The sequence below is a fragment of the Rhincodon typus genome, chromosome 17 (genome assembly GCF_021869965.1).
Source record: "Rhincodon typus isolate 14 chromosome 17, sRhiTyp1.1, whole genome shotgun sequence".
NCBI classification, from domain to species: Eukaryota; Metazoa; Chordata; class Chondrichthyes; order Orectolobiformes; family Rhincodontidae; genus Rhincodon; species Rhincodon typus.
In genome coordinates, this window is record NC_063348.1 from 36,352,224 (window position 1) to 36,372,622 (window position 20,399).

A 20,399-nucleotide genomic window follows, 5' to 3' on the forward strand; every position below is an offset into this window, starting at 1 on the left:
AAATCCAAAGTGTACACACTCCCTGGAGATTGAATTGCTGTGGCATGAAGCAGGATACTTAAATGAACACTATAGTTCCTCCATCCTTTCTTGACATACTAGGAACCATTCTGACACTTAACATCAACTGTCTTTAATGACACAAGTTTAAAAACAAGGAAGCAGATTAATATTTCCGTAACAATTCACAACTCATGATGTCCTAAAGCACTCGACGGCCAGTGGAGTACTTCTTAAAGAGTGCAAGCACTATTGTAATGCGAGAAACATACCAGCCAACTCACATACAGAAAACTCCTTCCCAAGGTGACATGACAATTTCTGGGATATTTACCCTCATTAAAAGATGTACTGCATATATGAGAGCAACAGTAGTGGCTCTTACCTTGGCAGTAGCCTATCTGGGGATTATACTTGGCATATGCAGAGAGGATCCTAAAAAGTTTCGCCTGGCCTTCTTTTGCTTCTGGATTTTTACCCATCAGGGAACAGTGAGTGGGAAATGATCTCTCTGCAAGAAAAGAAACAATAATATTACAAAGTGTACTTAAAGGAATTGTCTTTTACATATTCCATAAGAATCTCTAAGAAATATTTGTGCTCATAAAAATCATTAGCTTATGGATTGGTTCCAATAGCTGCAGAAGAGATGGTAAATTCTAACCACTCAGTTTTTTTTTAAAAACAGGAAAGACTGAACAGGTTGACTTTTTTTCCCTAGAAAATACCGAGGGATTACCCAATAAGAACATTAAGTTCAACAGAGTAGATACAGGTGTTTCTATGGGGTATCACAATGATGGGACGGCGGTGGGGGGTTGGGGGGGGATAAAGCAACAGATTTCCTGAAACAAGTACATGTTGACAGTTAGAGACATGAACATGTAAAGATATGAGTGGATAGTCTAATCTCACATTAGTTTAAATAGGATTGGATAATATAGTCACGTGTACCAACTTAGAACACGAATTATGCAACCAGGCTTGAGTAGAGATCATGGTGAGTAATGTGTAATCTTTTTATTGGAAAGTATTATCTGTTAGAATGGTCAATTGGAAGCTGACTGTGAAACAATATAAAACCTTTGCTGTTATAATAAAATTTGACCTGCACACCATTTACTTGATGTGCACATCTCACACATGTATATGAATAAATATTTAAAGAACCAGAGTCTTGTCTGGTCTTAGAGGAAATAAAGGGTTAAACGCACTGTTTCAAAACTTTAGGAGCCATGTATAAAAAAATAGCATTTTATTAGTGACTATTAGAAATATCAAAAGGAATTACCCAAGACTGATTAAAGATAGAGTTCACTCCCACCTGAAGCTGTCACAGAGGAACAGATGCTATCAAGAGAAGATAGATGAACATGAGGGAGAGCGGAACACAAGAATATACAGTATTGATAGAATGAGATGAAGTAGAGTTGAATACAACCATAGATCAGTTGAGCTGAATAGCCGGTTTCTGCGTGTTACAATTCTGCTGCCCACGTCCTAACTCATACCAAATACTATTAACCCAGCACAGTTGTGTTCACTGACCCAGACTAGCTCAAAGTCCATCAATACTTGAAGTTTAAGATTCTCATTCACATTTTCAAATGCCTCCAATGTCCTTGCTTTGCTTGGTCTCTAACATTGCTCAGTCCTGCAACCCTCTGGGATCTGCGCTCCTCCAATTTTAGTGATGTGCACACCTCAACTCTAGCATTGGCAGCTGTGCAGTCAGTTACTGGGAAACTAAGCTTTGGAATTCTTCCAGCAAAATTTCTCCTTCATTTAAAAGAAAAGCTCCCAAAAACCCGAGATGGGTATAAGTTTGAGTAATTACACTCCTGCGAAACATCTTTAAATGCTGACTATGTAAAAACTAAATGATTTTTTCAATAACCAAAATACTAATTAAACATTAAGTTTATCAAATGATTTCACTGTTGCAAAAATAAAAAGATTTGATTGACAGTATTTAATCGAGGGGACCTTCTTATCCCTCTAAAGTGAAGTCTGACACAAAGAAACATGAAAAAAAAACAAGTGTGTTGGGTTAGGGCTTGAAGTCACACATCTTGTGGTGTGAATCCCTTTTTGCTGCAACTGTCAGTTCAAACATAATTGGCTCTGACTTGCTGGGTGTGTGAACCAATCTAGTGGGAGGAAAGCAACTGGGTTAACAGTCATCACTTGACCTGATTAAGGTTCAAGAAAGAAAATGAAGCAACAGCAGAAAATCAGATGAATTGGAGTCAAATCAGCTTCAAAGAGACAAATAAAGAAAGGCGAAGGAAAAATTGAGGCGGCGACAGAAAGGAAACAAGAATAACCAACATCTGACATTTTGAAATCAACAATTTGTTAGTTATAGGAATCAGATTAATGGCTTAAATTGTTTGCTTTTTGGGCTAGAAGAGTTCATTAGTATTGCATGAATTATCAATCTATTAAAGGCTCTCAACTTCCAGCCCTAAATTTGCTGCCCCTCTCTTTACCCACACACTTGTATCAATCTGAAATTAACACCTTAGTCCTGTACTTCCTGTTTTGTCCTGCTTGTATACCAGACTTTCAAGTTGAATTCAGCTATCAGAAAGGTGCAATGCTAACAAGGTCAGCATCCCTAATTGGCTTAAGGTAGCAGTTGGTGAGCTGTTTTATTGATCAATGGCAGCATACAGGTACACCCAATGTTAAGGAAGGATTTCCAATATTATCTCTTCTCACCCTGCCACTCCAAACAGCCCTGCATCGATCCCATGTTTATTTTTCTCATTGCGGCCCTGTATCCATCCAAAAAGTTCCCACTACCCTGCTTTGTACCATCAGTCCTGTGATAATTCAGCTGTACTGCTCTCTTAGCAACACAATGTTTGGCCACAGACTGTCTGCTGAGGAATCAAGTCAAAATAGTCAGTGACTGGTTCACTTGTTCCACCCACACTTTGACATGCATTAGTCAACCATTGACCAGAAAACATAGTCTATGTAAGCGTGGCATTCAGTAGCTGTGCATGTGTTGTACAAGGGTTGGTAGCATAAAGTTAAATCCTTCAGTAATTATACTTTAAGTGTCAGTTATGGTCAACTAGCATGACACCTGAACATTATTTCAGACATCCTACTACAAACATGCTGTGCATTCAAATACATGGATTACCAATCACCAGGTACATAGGTTCTGCTTCTCCGGTCACATTCAACATACTTTATCATATATGCCACCACCCAATAACAGAAGAAACAGAAGTAGGTGCAGGCCATTCAGTCCTTCCAGTCTGGTCCTGCCATGGCAGGACCAATCTCCTGTCCCATTTCCCCAAGTCAAAAGAGAATTTAATTGATCTCAGTCTGGAATATACCCAGTGACTGAGGATCCAAAGTCCTTTGTGGTAAAGAAATCGAAATACACATATACACACCCCTCGGTGGAGAAATGTTTCCTCTCAGTCCTATACGTTTAGCTCTTTTGAACTTCATCACCTGTAAAGGAGGAACAAAGCCATCATGATCACAACTTAGCCACCTTACCAACATCTAGGACAATCTGTCTTAATGTTTCAATGGTGATCTCGGGGTTGCGATTAGGCATCAGGTTGGGAGCTGTGCTGTCCGTTTCTGCCCTCTCTCTGTCTGCATTGTCCAGCGTAGAGATGGCCACCTGCACCCCATACTCAGTCACGCCAAGGCTTGCCAGCTGACTGCGCAGTTCCTGCACATACTCCTGCAAGAAACGTTGAGTTGTTTTTAATCCAAGTCATCAAGTTAATTTGTCTTCAAGCATTTCTCAATAAAACACCAGTTAGGCCTCAGCTGGAGCATTGTATTCAATTCAGTGCAATACATTTTAGAAAGAATAGCAAACTCTAAGGGAAGGTGCAGAGGGCACTTACTTCCTCGAGAGAGGGAGTACCACAGTTAGGTCTAACAGACAGATGTTGGAAATGTTCTCCTAAGATCAGGAAAAGTTATGGAGAGACGTGCACAAGTGTTAAAAATTGAGAGATTGTTACAGAGTAAATAAGGGAAACTCTCTTTCCAGTGGCTGAAGATTAGTAACTAGAGGACAACATTTTGAATTTTCGCTCTTGGAGACAAAATTCCTCATCTCCACCTTACGTGGATGACTCCTTACTCCAAGATTATCGCCTCTGGTCCTAGATGCTCCCATAAAGGGCAGGGTGGGGGAGAAATAAACAACCACTTTGCATCTAACTTGTCAAGCCTAAGTATCTCATATGTTTCAATAACATCATCTTTCATTCTTCTAAACTCCACTTAATACAGACCCCAACTACTCAGTTTCTCAGAAAATCCCTCCTATACCTGGGATCAACCTAGTCAATCTTCTCTCGACTGCTCCCTATGCCAGTACATCTTTCCTTAGATTGCAGGACAAAAACCATTCGAGGTATGGTCTGACTAGTGCCCTGAATAGTTTTAGCAACACCTCCCTATTTTTATACTCCATTGTCTTTGAAATAAAAGGGTCAATGAATGTACCTTTCCTATTACCTGCTGAATTTGGATGCTATCTTTTTGTAATTCATGCACAAAGGACACACAAACCCTCTTTGCTGCAGCTTTCTGCAGTCATTCACCATTTAAATAATATTCAGCTCTGCATTTCTTCCTGCCAAAGTGCACAACCAGACGTTTTCCCCATGTTATATTCCATCTGCCAAGTTTTCATTTACTTGATCTACCAGTCTATGCCCCTCTGCCAACTGTCACCTTCAATACTTGCCTACCCACCTTTGTCTCATCTGCAAATTTGGTGGTGGCATATTCATTTGTCATTCATGTCACTAATATAGAGTCACAAAATCCTTATAGCAGGCCATTCGACCCATTGAGTCCACACTGAACTTCTGAAGAGCAGCCCACCTTACCATATCCCTGCAATCCTGCATTTCCCAAGGCTAACCCATTTAGCCTATTTACAATACATTTTGTGAATGCTTGTGACCTTACCACTGATCCCTGTTGTACTCCACTTGTTACGGTTTGCCATCCTGAAAATACTCCCTTTACTTCTACTGTCCATTAGTTAGAGGATCCTCTGTCCATTCTAATAAACTATCCCTAATACCATGTTTTACCTTATTATGTAGCCTAGTATATGGTACCTTATCAAATGTCTTTTGGAATCCAAATATATTACATTGATTGTTTTCCCCTTATCTGTTGCTTCCTCAAAAGAACTTCAATAATTGAGACGTTATTTCACCTTTATGAAGCCATGCTGACTGTTTTATTAAATAATGTATCTCTAAATGCACATCTATTACATCCTTTTTAAACAGATTATTTTATCCAACAGTAACACCCATGGATTTCCAGAAAGCTTTTGTTACAGTGCCACACAGATGTGCAATGAAACGGATGCGTCATGGTATAAAACAGACAGTAGCTATATGGATGCAAAATTGGCTGAATGATTGGGAAAATATCCACTGAGCATTACTGTTCCTTATCTGAAGGAAAGTTTATAGTGGAGCTCCCCAGGGGTTAATATTGGGACCCTTGATTTTCCTGGTGTATATTCATGATCTCGATCTTGGTGTGTAGGGGGACAATTTCAGAGTTTATAGATGACAAAACTTGGAAGGATTGTAAACAGTGAGAACAGTGTAGAACTCAGAGGACATTGACAAGTTAGTGGAGTGGGCAGATAGGTGAGAGATGAGGTTCAATGCAGAGAAGTGGGTGGTGACGTACTTTGGTCTAGAGAACATTGAGACATGATATAAAATAGAAGGTATAATTCTAAAGTGGGTGCAGGAGCAGAGGGATGCGTGTATATGTGCACAGATCATCGAAGGTGGCAAGAAAGATGGAGAGAACAGTTAATAAAGCATACAGTATGCTCAGCTTTATTAGAGGCATAGAGCACAAGAGTAAGGAGGTGATGTTGAACTTATACAAGGCACATATTAGACTTCTGCTGCAGTACCATATATAGTTGTGGGCAACATGTTATAGTAAAGATGTGAATGCACTGGAGACAGTGCAGAAGCAATTTACAAGAACGGTTCCAGGAATGGTAACCTTCAGTGATGAGGACAGATTGAAAAAGTTGGGACTGTTCTCCTTGGACAGGAAGAGGCAGAGGCAGAGAGAAGATTTGATACAGGTTTTCAAAATCATGAGGGGGCTAGATCTTGCTCATAAAAGAAGTGAATGAGAGGACATAGATTTAAATTGATATGCAAACAAAGCAAGGGTAATGCAAGAATAAAAACTTTTTCCCATACTGAGAGTAGTTAGGGCATGGAATGCACTGCCTGGAATTTTGGTGGAAGCAGGTTCAATTGAGACCATCAAGAGGGTGTTAGGTGAATATTTGGTTAGAAAGTGTGTAGGGTTTTGGGGAAAGGTACTAGGTAATAGAACTGGTACAGGTACCATAGGCTGAATTCCTCCTTCTGCACTGTAACAATTCTGTGACAGATGCTAATTGAACTGGTCCACGGTTAGCTGTTCTTCGTCTTCCTTTTTCAAGAAGAGTGAAACATTGAAATGGAATTGAATTAGTTTTGTTGTCACATGTACTCAAATGAGTAGAATGAAAAGTTTTAGTCTGCACATTACAGAGCAATCTTAGGTGGAAAAGTACCTAGGTAAAGATACTGAAGATCAAAATTTTCCAATTCTCTAGGACATTTCCATGATCTAAAGATTTTTGGAAGATTACTACCAGCTCTGTAGCTACTTCCTTTAAAATCTTAGGATGCAAACCATCAGGTCCAGGAAACTTATTGGTTTTTAGCCCCATTAATTTCCCCAGTACGTTTTCTCGTGACATTTATCGTGTTTCTTTCCTCCCCCACTTTAGTTCCTTGATTATTTAGAATTTTTGGAATGCTATTCTTGACTTCTAAAGTGAAGACCGATGCAAAATATTTATTCAACTCACCAGCCATTTCCTAGTTCCCCATTATTATTTCTTCAGTCTCATCCTCCAAAGGGCCTTTGTTCACTTTGTCCTCCTTTTTCTATCTATCTATAAAAAGCTTTTTTTAAACAAAAAATTACTTGCCCATTTCCCCTCAGTTTATGTTTCCCTCCATTTCATTGGCTTTTAAAATTTTCCCAAACCTTTGGTTTGCCACTAATTTGTCACATTGTATTTTTTAAGCTTAGTTTGATATTAACCTTTGCTTCCTTCTTTTATCCCCTTCCTAGAACCCTTCATCACAGGGAGATAGTCTTGCTAAGAGTCACAAAATATTTTGTTAAACATCTGCCATTGTTCCTCAACCAATTTTCTGCTCAATTCCTTTCCTAATCTACTATAACCAACTCTGCCCTCATTCTTTTGTAGTTGTAGTTTTGTAGGATCAAATTTAGCTTTTGATCCAAGTTTCTCCCTCTCAAACTAGATTCGACCATGCTATGGACACTACTCCCGAGCGGACCTTTTACTCAGATCAGTTATTCAGACCGCCTCACTACATAGTACCAGATCCAAAATAGCCTGATCCCTGGTTGAATCCACATTATTCTAGGAAACTGTCCCAAATATACTATGAAATCTTCCATGTGACTACTTTTGCCAATTTGGTTTTCCCAATGCACATGAAAATTAAAGACACCATTGATTAATACACTTTATTTTCACTCCCTGCCCAAGATGTCATGATAGTATTTAGAAGAATAGCAGGGAAGTTCTCAACAACTCTTTGGTAAATATTTGTTCAAACAACAGCATTAAAATTATAGCAATGCTGCATATAGAAGCATGCTGTGTGCATATTAACTATTGCGTTCAGTGCCACATTACAACAACAACTACAAATATATTTCATTGTCTGTAAAGTATTTTTGGAGATCCAAAAGTTGTGAAAAAGACTGTATAATGAATATCTGTCTCTTTTCAATAATAACGTGTCCAGTATGATATTCTTTTTAAAAACCAACACGCATGCACTGTAGATCAAAAATAGCTTTTCTCACCTGGTAGGTGTGGGTAGTACTCTCTTTAACTAGGTCACTACCCAAAAGGCATTTCCACAGACGACCACGTACTTTGATGGGAACACCATCTTCAAGGAAGATATGCATCTGAAAAAGGTTTCAGTTAAAAATGACTGAACGAAACGATCACATGCAGCATCAAGCTAACTATGAAGTAGAATACACAAGGAGTGAATTCTTTTGCACATTAACAGAGACAGGTTTTCAAAAAGACTTTGAACTTTGTGTTGAGGGATCAGGATCAACTTTCCCCTCTCTCATACAGACCAAAGCTGGATCCAGATTACTCGATAATCCTTATCACTGCTTAAATATCAAGAATGTCCAGATGTATGTCTTAATAAACTGTAGAACAGGAGCTCATATCACATTTGAGCAGTTGAGTTTTTTTTAAAAATGTTTGGAAACACTAAGGTGGGATTGCTACGTGACATTTACTTGGTTGGATCATTTTTAAAAAAAATCAAGTTCACTGTAGCTCTTTAGTGAGGAAACCACCTTTCCCAGTCTGCACCCAGTGTGACTCCAGACCACACTAATGTGATCATCGTTAGCAACTCCTTTGTCTGTCCAACTGTTCTTCTCTCTCTTTAGGCTCTATCCTACTGTTTTCTCCCTACCCGACTCTCCCTCCCTATTCTTTGCATATAAACTGATGTTTTCCCAGCCACCATCAGTTCTGAGGAAGGATCACCGGACCCAAAATATTAACTCTGTTTTTTTCTTCACAGATGTTGCCAGACCTGCTGAGCTTTTCCAACGACTTTGTTTTTGTTCTACTCTAATGTGGCTTGCTTCATAGAAAAGAAAAATACTGAGGATAATGGAAATCTGAAATAAAAACAGTATGTGGCTGGAATGAACAAAAGCAGAGTCATACTGGACTCAAAATGTTAACTGTTTCTCTCTCTATGGACCGGCCACGTTTCTCCAGCACTGGCTTGATCCTTAAACTGTTAAAATGGCTTAGCAAATCACCCTGCTGTATCAAAACTATATGAACCACCCAGATTGCAGGGTACATACGCCTACCATCACCTTCTCAAAGACCATGGTGTTTACCCTAGTACCATAAATCCAATAACATGGTTATTATTGAATCAGAGATAGTAGGAACTGCAGATGCTGGTGAATCCAAGACAACAAGGTGCAGGGCTGGATGAACACAGCAGGCCAAGCAGCATCATAGGAGCAGAGAGATTTGTCAATAATTCCAATCTCTATCAATAAATCAAAGCAGACCCAAGGCATGAGGTGATGAAATCCCAAGTGCTGGAGAGCTCTGGGAACAATAGATCAAACCTCACCTGTTCCCTACATGTTCATTGCACTCGTGTATTGCATCATCACACTCTACCGCCCATCCTAAAATATGATATACAAGGAATCTATCTACTGTGCTTGTTATTGAATCAGCACACTGACCTCCCATGTCTCCACAGAGATCCCATTGAATACCCTTCACTCACTGAAAATTCTTCCCATAGATTAGCTTTGAATTTATCCCCTTCAAAACTCAGGCTGATTTCCTCTGGTTCTACTATTCCAGACAAAGTGAAACAATTCATTATGCATCACTGCACAATATTTAGCATAAATAATGCTGTGTTATATTGTCTGCTTTTGTGGTCATCATGCCTACACCATTGCTGCTTTGTGACCAACCACGTGAGAGAGATCAGTGGCGGGTAAAGTCACCATCTAATTTTGTCCACCCTTCTTGGGTTTTGGAATGACCTCGCCGCTACTCGACCCTTGCCTGCTGCCATGAGGTGAAATTAGAAGTTTGCAGGCTGGAAATACATGGGATGAACTCAATTACTTCCATGTCATTATGTACACGAATAACTCGACCATCCAAAATGGATCTTCTTGAAAGGACCGATGAGCTGGCATGGAGACTATCCAGTATCTTCAGAAAAAAAAAAAAAAGAGACAAACAGTCTACAAATTCCCTCCTCGAAAAGGAGGGAAATCACGAACATCTTTTAGTTTCTTTTTACAGGTCAGACTAGGCTTGAGCTTCAATCACTGTCTCCATTTGAGGGATAATGGAGGTCAAGAAGAAACGAGAACTTCACATTTATGACGAACATGCTTACAACTGGTTCACAACATTTTTTTGAAAAAAAAAATGCACATTTTAGTAGTTTACAATATTCACTTTACCTTATCCATGCATGATGCACCAGCCTCATTCCAATTGTTAAGCATTTTCTGCCACGATTCCAGCTTGGAAGCACTGACACTTGGGTAACTGTGAACCGAGGTAAAAGATGTCAATCCGGAAGAACAGAGTGAGATGGGGAAAGAGACAGGCAGGGCTGACAGGAGAGAGATGGAGAAGGGCACTAACAAAGGGATTCATGAGGACAGACTGAGAAAGAAGGGGGAGGAGTATGAGTTAAACAGAGATATAGGCAAAGAACTGAAAGAGAGATAGACAGGGTGTGATTAAAAGGGGGAAATTAAAAAGAAGTCAAGAAATAAGGAGAGAGAGGAGAGAGCATGAGTGAATATTTTGAATTAAAACAATATCTTTTACAACCTAAAGTTATCCCTAAGCACATTACAGCCAATTAAGTGAGTACAGTCACTGTTGTAACACAAAGAAACCAGGCAGCCAATTTATGAACTGCAAACAGTCACAAAGAACAATGACATAAGTGAATAGATAACCAGGTAGAATTTTCTTGCTCTTCTCCAAAATGGCAACATGGAATCCACCCGAGAGTGTGAGCAAGGCCTTGGTTTCATCCACACAGCAGCATCTCTCATACTGAATCTTAGCATTGAGGCTGGGAATGTCAACCTGAATAATGCACTTGGATTTCTGCAATAGGAGCTTCTGGGTGTATTGAAATTACTACTACTAAACCATGATTGACATAGCAGGTGAAAATATTCCCTGGTGTAGTGTAGAAACAAGTGAATAATTGCCAACCCTTTTAACATTCACATCATCAAATTTTCATTTTGAATTCAAAATGAAAAATCTGGCAGACTGTAAAACAGAAAGCCGATGTGTTTTGTGTTGAAGAGAGAGAGAAAAAAAATCACACCATTACGTTTATATTTTTCACGAATTGTTCAAGAACGTACATCATTTTTGATTTTAATTCAAGGATTTTGCCAGCTACACTCTCGTTATAAAGTCCCAGAGGGATTTAAAGTAGTAATGTCGACTAAACCTAATGCTCTCCCCTTAATATTTTGCACAGCAGATTGTAACGAGACTCTCAGAAATTTGCGAGAATTTTTCAGTGGAAAATTGTGCTGTTCTACCAAATTCTGGGCCATGTTTAGGGACACAGGAACAAAAGGAGACAATTTAGCATCGCAAACCTGTCCGGCCATTCAGTGAGATCAAGGGCGACCTGTAACCTCATCCTTTCCTCACATGTATTCTTTTAAAAAAAAAGAGGCTGAACAAAAATCTATCAGTTTCAAAATTAAGACCTGATCAAGACTTATTGCCCCATACTGAAGAGAATTCTAAATTCCATCAGCGTTTGTATGAAGCGGTAGCTATTAATTTCACTCGCTGAACGGCCTGGCTTTAAATTAAGACTACTGTATCTGCTAGTCATCGACTCTGGAAGCAGTAGTAGTAGGTTCCGTTTCCATTTTCCAATGAAGGTAAAATTACTGGTGAGCAAATTTAGTGACCTGATTTCAGAGCAAGGTCGTATCGCGCAATAACTGCCAGCCGGATTGCAACCGCTCACACTATTTGCATTTTTTCTCCATAACGAAAACACTTCTACCAGAAAGGGAAGTCACAGATTTAAAACACTTTCAACAATTGCACCATTCGATAAATTACGACCGTGCATTTTCGCGGTTAAGATTAGCAAACCGCACGGGTTTCTCACTGGAACACTGAATGAAACTGTCGAATACATTGCACAATAGTGACAGTTGCGGAATTGAGCAGCTGGCTGTGTACCAGCGACTCGGTCCAGTCCTCAAACAACAATAAAGCCTACAGGGCATTCAGCTGCCAACATGATTCCCGGTAGGAATCCAGCTTTCCTGCAACAGGTGCGCCTGTCCAATCCCTCAGCCACAACCAATTGTTTCTGAACTGCAGATTTGATTCACAAGGTCACTGCAGGCGCTTTTATGTATAGCCGTAAGTCGGTATCATTGATCGTAGAAGTGGGGATTCGGGGTCTGGGTATTTAATTCGAGTCTTGGGCAGGGTCAGTAAGGGAGAGACTTGCCTGTATTCGTGGCTGCGATGTTCCTGCTTCCACTTGTCGCAATGCCTCCGAAACACCGCGAAGCCAAACTGGTCGAAACCCAACACGCATGGCTTCTCGGTCGGGCGGCTGCTCATATTGGCCCGGGAACTGGTTTCTCAGGGTTTCCGAGCTTTTTCCCTGCCCCCAGCAGCAGCGCCCAGCTTCTCCTCCAGCCGCTGGTCCCCAGTCAAATCAAAAGCACTTTCGAATCTAGCGCCACTGCCCCTGCCACGCCCCCACTCTCTCCGGATTGGACGGGACGCCTGTTTGACAGCAACGTCCGACCAATAGAAAGCCCCCTCACCGCTGTCGGGTGGGACCAAACTTCTACCCAAGCTGAGCCCTTTGTTACTCTGATTTCAGGAAGGAGGATGGAAATTATTTTTCCAAAACATTTTCTTGCTTCCAATATCACCCCCCTTTCTTTTCCAAAACTCTTCCCCTTCAGTGTTCTCACTGCACGCTGTAGTCATGGAGCTATTCAGCTGCAAACAGTTGGCGAGAAGGAGAACAGTAAATCCATACGCTCCTGTGTATGATACTCCATATCCAGGTGTCAGCTAAGGTTAGCTAGCAGTTTTATCAATGGAGGTGATACACTTGATATCAATATATTTTAAGCTCATATTTATCACTTGATGCATTTCCACTGTAATGACATCACAATTACAAAGTAACATCACCACGGCTTTCTCTAATGTTAAGCTTCAAAATAAACATATTTCTTCAGATGCATGTTATCCAAATAAAATTAAGGTTTTCTGTTTATAATTTCGATTGTGATTAATTTAAATGCATCTTGCTCCACAATGACATGTGGAGATGCATTAAGTACGATGGAACTGCTTGTGCTAAGTGACACCTGCACGTATTTGTATCTCCTTTCTGGATGCCATATTTTCTTCAACAAAGAACAACTATCGCTGCCAGCAATGTTAGTGGCCAAATTCTTAACAGCTGGTACTTTTGTTTTAATTGTTCTTTGGATGTGGAGATTATTACCCAAAGTGGTTGCAACCGAAGAAGGGAGCCACTTCTTCATAGAGTCATAAAGTTTCACAGCATGGAAAGAGGCTCCCAGCCCTTCATGTCTGCACCTGTCATGAAGTATTGTGTCTATCTATTCTAGTTCCATTTTCCAGTACTTGGCCTGTAGCCTTGTTTGCGATGGCACTTCAAGTGATTATCTTATTTGATGGCTCCTATTCTTACCACTCTGTGAATTCCAGATACCTGCTACAAATTAATGAAATAATTCTTCCTTAATTCCACTTTTCCCTCCCACTCCTTTTATCTCAAATTTATGTCCTCTACGTCCACAAAGCAAAAATCATTCTTCCTATCTACCTTATGTCCCTCATAATTTTGTACACCTTAACGAGGACCCCCTCAGACTTCTCTGCTCCAAGGAAAACAACGACAACCTAGCTAGTGTCTCCTCATAAATGAAACATTCCAGCCCAATCGATATCTTGGTGAATCTCCTCTGCACAATGCAATCACATCCTTCCCACAGGATGGTGATTAGAACTGCACGCATTACTCCAGTTGTGGCACAACTTACACTTTTCCCACACGTTGCCATTTGCCACAATTCTGCCCATCTGACCACCCCATCAATATCATCCTGTAGTCTAAGGTTTTCCTCCTCACTATTTAGCACACCACCAATTTTTGTGTGATCTTCAAATTTATTGATCAAATCTCCCATTTTTGTGTCTGGGTCATTAATACATACGACAAACAGCAAGGGACCCAGCATCAAACACTGTGGTACACCACTTGGCACAGGCTTCTCGTCACATAAACAACCTTCAACCATCATCTTTTGCCACATACCACTGAGCCAATTTTGGATCGAATTTTTAAAATTGCCCTGGATCCCATGGGCTCTTACTTCTTGCATCAGTCTCCCATGAGAGAGTCTTGTCAAAAGACTTACCAAAGTCCACAGAGATAACATCCACTGCACTACCCTCATCCACACATCTAGTCATCTTCTCAAAAAACTCAATCAAACCTGATAGACATGATCTCCCCCGAAAATCCATGCTGATTATTCTTGAATAATCTTGCCTCTGTCAGTAAAAATTCTGACCCGCCTACCAAAGACATTTTTCCATCCCCACCCTTATCTGCTTTCTGGAGGGACCACTCTCTCTGTGACTCCCTCGTCCGCTCCACACTCCCCACCAGCTCCACCACCCCCGGCACTTTTCCCTGCAACTGCAGGAAGTGCTACACCTGCCCCTACACCTCCCCCCTCATCCTCAACCCAGGCCCCAAGAAGACCTTCCACATCAAACAGATGTTCACCTGCACATCTGCTGAGGTGGTATACTGTATCCGCTGTTCCCGATGTAGCCTCCTCTACATCGGGGAAACAAAGTGGAGGCTTGGGGACCACTTTGTGGAACACCTATGCTCGGTTCGCGACAAACGACTGCACCTCCCAGTCATGAACCATTTCAACTCCCCCTCCCACTCCTTGGACGACATGTCCATCTTGGGCCTCCTCCAGTGCCACAATGATGCCACCCAAAGGTTGCAGGAACAGCACCTCATATTTCGCTTGGGAACCCTGCAGCCCAATGGTATCAAAGTGGATTTCACAAGCTTCAAAATCTCCCCTCCCCCGACCGCACCCCAAAACCAGCTCAGCTCATCCCCGCCTCCCTAACCTGTCCTTCCTCCCACCTATCCCCTCCTCCCACCTCAAGCCCCACCCCCATCTCCTACCTACCAGCCTCATCCCGCCTCCTTGACCTATCCGTCCTCCCTGGACTGACCTATCCTCTCCCTAACTACCCACCTTTACTGGGTCCATCCCCGCCTCTTTGACCTGTCTGTCTCCTCTCCACCTATCTTCTCCTTTATCCATCTTCTATCCGCCTTCCCCTCTCTCCCTATTTATTTCAGAATGCCCTTCCCCTCCCCCATTTCTGAAGAAGGGTCCAGACCCAAAACGTTATCTTTCCTGCTCCTCTGATGCTGCTTGGCCTGCTGTGTTCATCCAGCTCTACACCTTGTTATCTCAGATTCTCCAGCATCGGCAGTTCCCACTATCTCTAAGTAAAAATTAAATCTGTCCTTCAGAGCTTTTTCCAAACGTTTCCCTACCATGTGATGATGTGGTGGAACTACTTTGGCAGTGTTGCTTAGTAGGAACTTCCAGGTTGCAATGCTAAAATGACATATATATATCAGAGTTGGGCTAGGCTGTGATTTGAAGGCTATGGTGCCCTACATCTTGCTGACATTTGAAATATGTGAATACACAGGAGATGCTTTGCAGCACATCATTCAATGCAAACTCCTGCCCTTTCTTTCCTGCACCCTTGAGGTGCTTTCATCTTCAATTACCTTTGATTTTTCATCACTTACCCTCTTAGGCAGTACAGACCAATCTCTAGTTGCCTATTGTGTCAAAAAAAAGTCCTCACAATACCTCTGGTTCTTTCACCAATCATAAATCTATGCTGTCTTGTTATCAGACCTTCAACCATTGAGGAGAAAATACAGCAAACATTTGGAGTCCAGGGACTCTTCTTCACAACTGTTCTGAATAAGGGTGACTGGACTTGAAACATTAGCTCTATTTTCATTCAATAGAAACTGCCAAATCTACTGAGTTTCTCCAGCAATTTCTGTTTTTGTTTCAGATCTTCAGCATCCGCAGTTCTTAGTTTTACTTCAACCAATAGGAACAGATTTAGCTATCTGAACTCTTTATAAGTTTAAACACATCTAACAAACCTCACCTTGGCTTTCTCAGTTCGAAAAGGAATAGCCTCAGTTTCTCCAGTCTACCCATGTAACCATAATCATCAATCCCAGGACTATTACAATAAATTTATTGTTCACTTTCTAAAGCCTTTATTAACTTGGCAGCAACATTGTTAATGTGTTATTTTATCTCTATCCCTTTTCATCTTTCTACCAAGGCAGAGTGTGTTCTTATCAATCGCCAGTGTGTAAACAGCTCCTGGAAGATACACATGTTTGAACCAGCGTAAATTACCCTTTGATTTCTTTGCCCCTTCTCTGTGTACACGTAGAATGAAATCAAATGGCAAGATTCCCACCATTAGCTTGGATTAATGAAAGCATATGTTTTGTATCTCCTGGAATTTCATTGTTCCACTATTGGTGACTGTATCTTTAGCTATCAAGAGGTTAAGTTTTGGAATTCCCTTCCTCACCCTTTCACCCTTAATTGCTGTTCTCCTTTAAGGACACCCCTTGAAACTTAACCTCTTCAGCCAAGCTTGGCGCCACTTGTCCTAATATCTGACAATGTAGCACAGTAAGAATTTTTGTTTGATAATATTTATGAAATACCTAGAGATGTCATACTATGCTTAAGGTAGATACTATGCTATACAAAGGCAAGTTGTTGTTGTAATTGCTGTGGCAGACGTTTTGGACACAGTTCTGCTTCCTTCTTGTGCAATTGTTAATTTTTAAAAAAAAGTATAAAAGACGTTAGCAATGTGCACTATATAACTCAGTATCTAAAAGAAAAATATTTAACTTTTAGGATAAGGAAACTTTCTGTTGCACAGGCAGCATTCCTGCCTCTAAGCCAGAGATTTCAGGTTCAATCCCACCCAGGACTTAATGGCCTAGAAAGAGTGACTGTAATGTCTGCATCCCTTTAATTTTCTGTATTTTTGGACTAAAATGGACAAAATTACTTTTTTAAACCAAGTACTGGGAAAGGAATTGCCACTCTTTGAAAGCGAGTTACTGGAACTCATTGTGAATTGTGTTTACACTGTTGCTTTGCAAGAAATGGGTGAGGTGAGATAAGTCACTGTTCCACAGTGGTGAATGTGTGTGAGATCAAATTTGTTTGATAATAGGTAGTTGATAGGTTTGTGTTATTGTGATCAAATGAGGGTGCCAAAGGTCATCAGCCTGACAATGCCAATTGGTTCCTGGGCAGCAGAACAGCTTGTATGTGTGGACAATGCAGACATTTCCCAAACTGGAAGAAGAGGGGGATTTTCTCAATATCTTTCAGCAGCAAAGTAACTGAAGCCTGGAAACAATCAGTCATTCTCTTCCAATATTTGATATAAGCTGTTGCTTCTAACTAGTGACTGCGATCCTGAACAGTTGATGCATTTTCAGCAAAGAATGGAGAATTTGGAAGGAAAGACCCTGGAGAACAGAAGGTATTGGGAAGAGAAAGTAACATCTTAATGAAGACTGTGAAACAGTACTATTGAACTGTATCTTCCCAATTTTTTCCTCCACCCATACCACCTACATTTTTTGTGTCTGTACACACATGTAGGGATTTTAAAAAGGCTAAGAGGGTTAACTAGTAAATTTATATGTTAATAGTTCATAGTTGATTCCCTGCACTAAGAACTTATTTGTAGTAAATAGTAGTTCTTGTTAAGTACAGAAGCTTGGTTGGTGCTTTCTGTTAATTTGATTATATCTAACAGGTGAGTGGGGTCTTTTCATATTTGGATAAAATCACTTTATTTTGTGGCGAGCGCCAGGAGTAGTGGGGTTCAAAAATCGGTGCGCTTCCCCAAATAGGATGTAACAGTGTTCATAACATGGCCACAAAATTCAGTGTCAACTTGTAAATCCTTCCAACCTATTCCAATGGCAAGCAGTAGGAGTAGGAGAAATTCCTAGACAGCCATGTGATGCAGTGAAATTGAGATCTCTACTATCATTATCCGTAGCTCCAAATCACATAATGAAAAATAATGGATTCGGTGGGGCATCAATTGCGTGGAGGGTTAATGTGGATCACAACTGGTGCCAACAACATGGGGTACTATCCCAGTTCAAGTTGGAATGGATTTGGGATCTGCCTTCGTGCCAAGCTTGTAGTGGAGCTCGCTGTGCTGTGGGTCAGACCCATCTTAGGGCAGAGAATCCAATGCTTTATTAGAATTGATTTTTAATTATTCATTCGGGGCAGCATGAGCATCACTGGCTGGCCGGCATTTATTGCTCATCCCCTAAAATACAGAATATGATACATATATGGAACACACATTTTTGGCATTTTTGGGAATGTTAGATTTCACAGAATGCTGCCTCTTAGAATAAAATAGAAATTTATTGTCACATGTACTTTTACATGAAAAATATAGTAAAATGTTTTATGTCACCCCACCACGGGCCTGCAACGACAGAAGTCTTACATAATAATAATTTTAAAAAAGTAAAATTAAGACAAAGTTCATCACAGCTCGGTTAATGGCTCCTGGGCTCGGGGAAGGCCAATTACGGAATGATGGCATACCCTGAAGATGCAGCTGGGAAAACACTGCCATGCCAGGGTTCTGGAATACTGGGCCAGAAGCCTCCACCAAAGAAGATCATCATGCCAGGTTGAGACTGCTTGCCAGGCCGCTGGAATACCGGGACGCGGAAGACGAAGAAGACCTCTACATGGGGATGAGATGTCCGTGCTGAGACAAGACTGCCACACCAGGCTAAGACTACCTTTCTTCTCCTTCAGGCACCTGTGTCTAGCTGCAGAACTGGGGCCTCGGCCTAGTCTGCGTGCCCTTGGGGATTCAGCCATGCACCTGTTCCTTACTCGCCGGGGGTCCTCGGGTTGGGATGGAGCCACGTATAGCTCATCCTGGCGTTGCTGCCGGATGCCTCCTCCTTCATCTGCCAGTCTCTAGGCTTAGAAGAAATAGAAGAAAAATTTAAAAAAATAAGAAGAGTAACAGTAAAAAAGAATAAAAGAAGAAAGAATGTAACTGGAATGGATGAGCCCCATGCTCAGACCCCCTACTCCACCACTGTCTTAAAGCATATCTTCTGACATAACGCAGTAACATAGAAAGCATGTAAATATCATAAGGAAATCAGAAGTTGAATTTGGATTTTATCATTTGTAGCAATGGCTGTTGGGACAATTGAAGCTTTAAAGACTGTATGTTGGTAGCTTCTCATTAGGTAAGAACCTAAAAAAAATTAAGCAAAAGCGGGAAGTAAAATTGATGTGCTGATTTTCCCTAATCTATTTGGCACAGTCTCAGGCACTGTACTGTATTCAACTGTTGAAAACAAAAAGTTTAATCAAACATCTCTAGCTCTTTTACCAATCATCCGAAATCAGTGTCCTCTCGTTCTTGACCCTTCCACCAATCATAAAAAGGCATGCATGTACAATATTTTTCACAACCATCACCATATATCTCAAGGCTAATGAAGTACTTTTGAAATGCAGTCACTGTTATAATGTAGGGAATACAACAGTTAAGATGCCTACAGCAAACTCCCAGAAATAGTAATGATAGTGAGCAGTGATTATATTTATAATATTGATTACGGAATTAATATTGACTTGAGCATCAGGGATAACTTTCCTCTTCTTCATAATAATGCCATATATTAAGTACACATGAGTAGGCATAATAATAGCAAAAGAAAGTTGGTCCCTACGACAGTACAACACTTCCTCAGTACTACACTGCAGTGTCAGCTTTGATGTTTGCATTCAAGGCCTGAAGTGGGACTTGCACCAAGAGACTCAGAACACAGAGGCAGGTGTGTTACCTACTGAGCCACAACAGACACATTGGGAGATTTCTCTCTATCTAGTCCCTTCCTGATTTTAAGCAACCCTTCTCTCAAATCTCTTCGCAAACTTCTCTAAGAATAGCATAAGGTTTGAAAATCTGTACACATAACTGAAGTCCTGCTTCATCGGAACCATTATCGTAAATCTTTTCTGCATCATCTCCAATATTTTCACAGCATCCTGTATGCTTTACTTCGTCACTTTTGTGAGCTACTCTGTTATCTCCAATGGTTTATGCATAATTAGGTGTCTCTACACTAGCACTCTCTTTAGAGTTGTATCATTTATTTTACACTGTCTCGCTTCATTCTTTCTGTCAAAGTGTACCGCATTTCCCTGCATTAAATTTAATCTGTCACACGTCCACTCATTTTCACTGTCTAAGTTAACTTGAAGGCTTTCACCACCAGGAATACTTCCACGTTTTTTGCAATTTGCAATTGTGACCTGCACACCCAATCAAGGTGTTGCGAAGTTGGATAGAATACTTATGGATTGGGAGGCAGGAAGTCAGAATTTGGTGTTTGTAAAATGCTAGGGGGGAAAGCAGTGTGTGGTCTTTTTAAAAGATGATGTGCTTTTCCCATGTTTAGAAATTTAAG

At 40.8% G+C, this 20,399-nt stretch overlaps 1 protein-coding gene across 1 annotated transcript; it reads right to left on the reverse strand.

The window, feature by feature from the left end:
* Positions 1 to 202: 202 nt before the first annotated feature.
* Positions 203 to 12,397, reverse strand: LOC125485275 (TBC1 domain family member whacked-like). Its single transcript, XM_048607349.1, has 6 exons — positions 12,204 to 12,397; positions 10,147 to 10,234; positions 7,957 to 8,064; positions 3,529 to 3,721; positions 386 to 511; positions 203 to 249 (listed from the first exon to the last, which is right to left on the reverse strand). The coding sequence occupies exons 1-6, from the start codon at positions 12,317 to 12,319 to the stop codon at positions 203 to 205; spliced, it is 678 nt and encodes a 225-aa protein (XP_048463306.1). The 5' UTR covers positions 12,320 to 12,397.
* Positions 12,398 to 20,399: the final 8,002 nt, after the last annotated feature.

Coding starts and splice junctions, on each gene's coding strand:
- LOC125485275 (XM_048607349.1), bottom strand. CDS start 12,319: ATGAGCAGCCGCCCGACCGAGAAGCCATGCGTGTTGGGTTTCGACCAG. Junction 10,235..12,203: donor CATCGCAGCCACGAATACAG/GCAAGTCTCTCC, acceptor CTCGGTTCACAG/TTACCCAAGTGTCAGTGCTT. Junction 512..3,528: donor ACAGATTGTCCTAGATGTTG/GTAAGGTGGCTA, acceptor CTTTTCTTGCAG/AGAGATCATTTCCCACTCAC.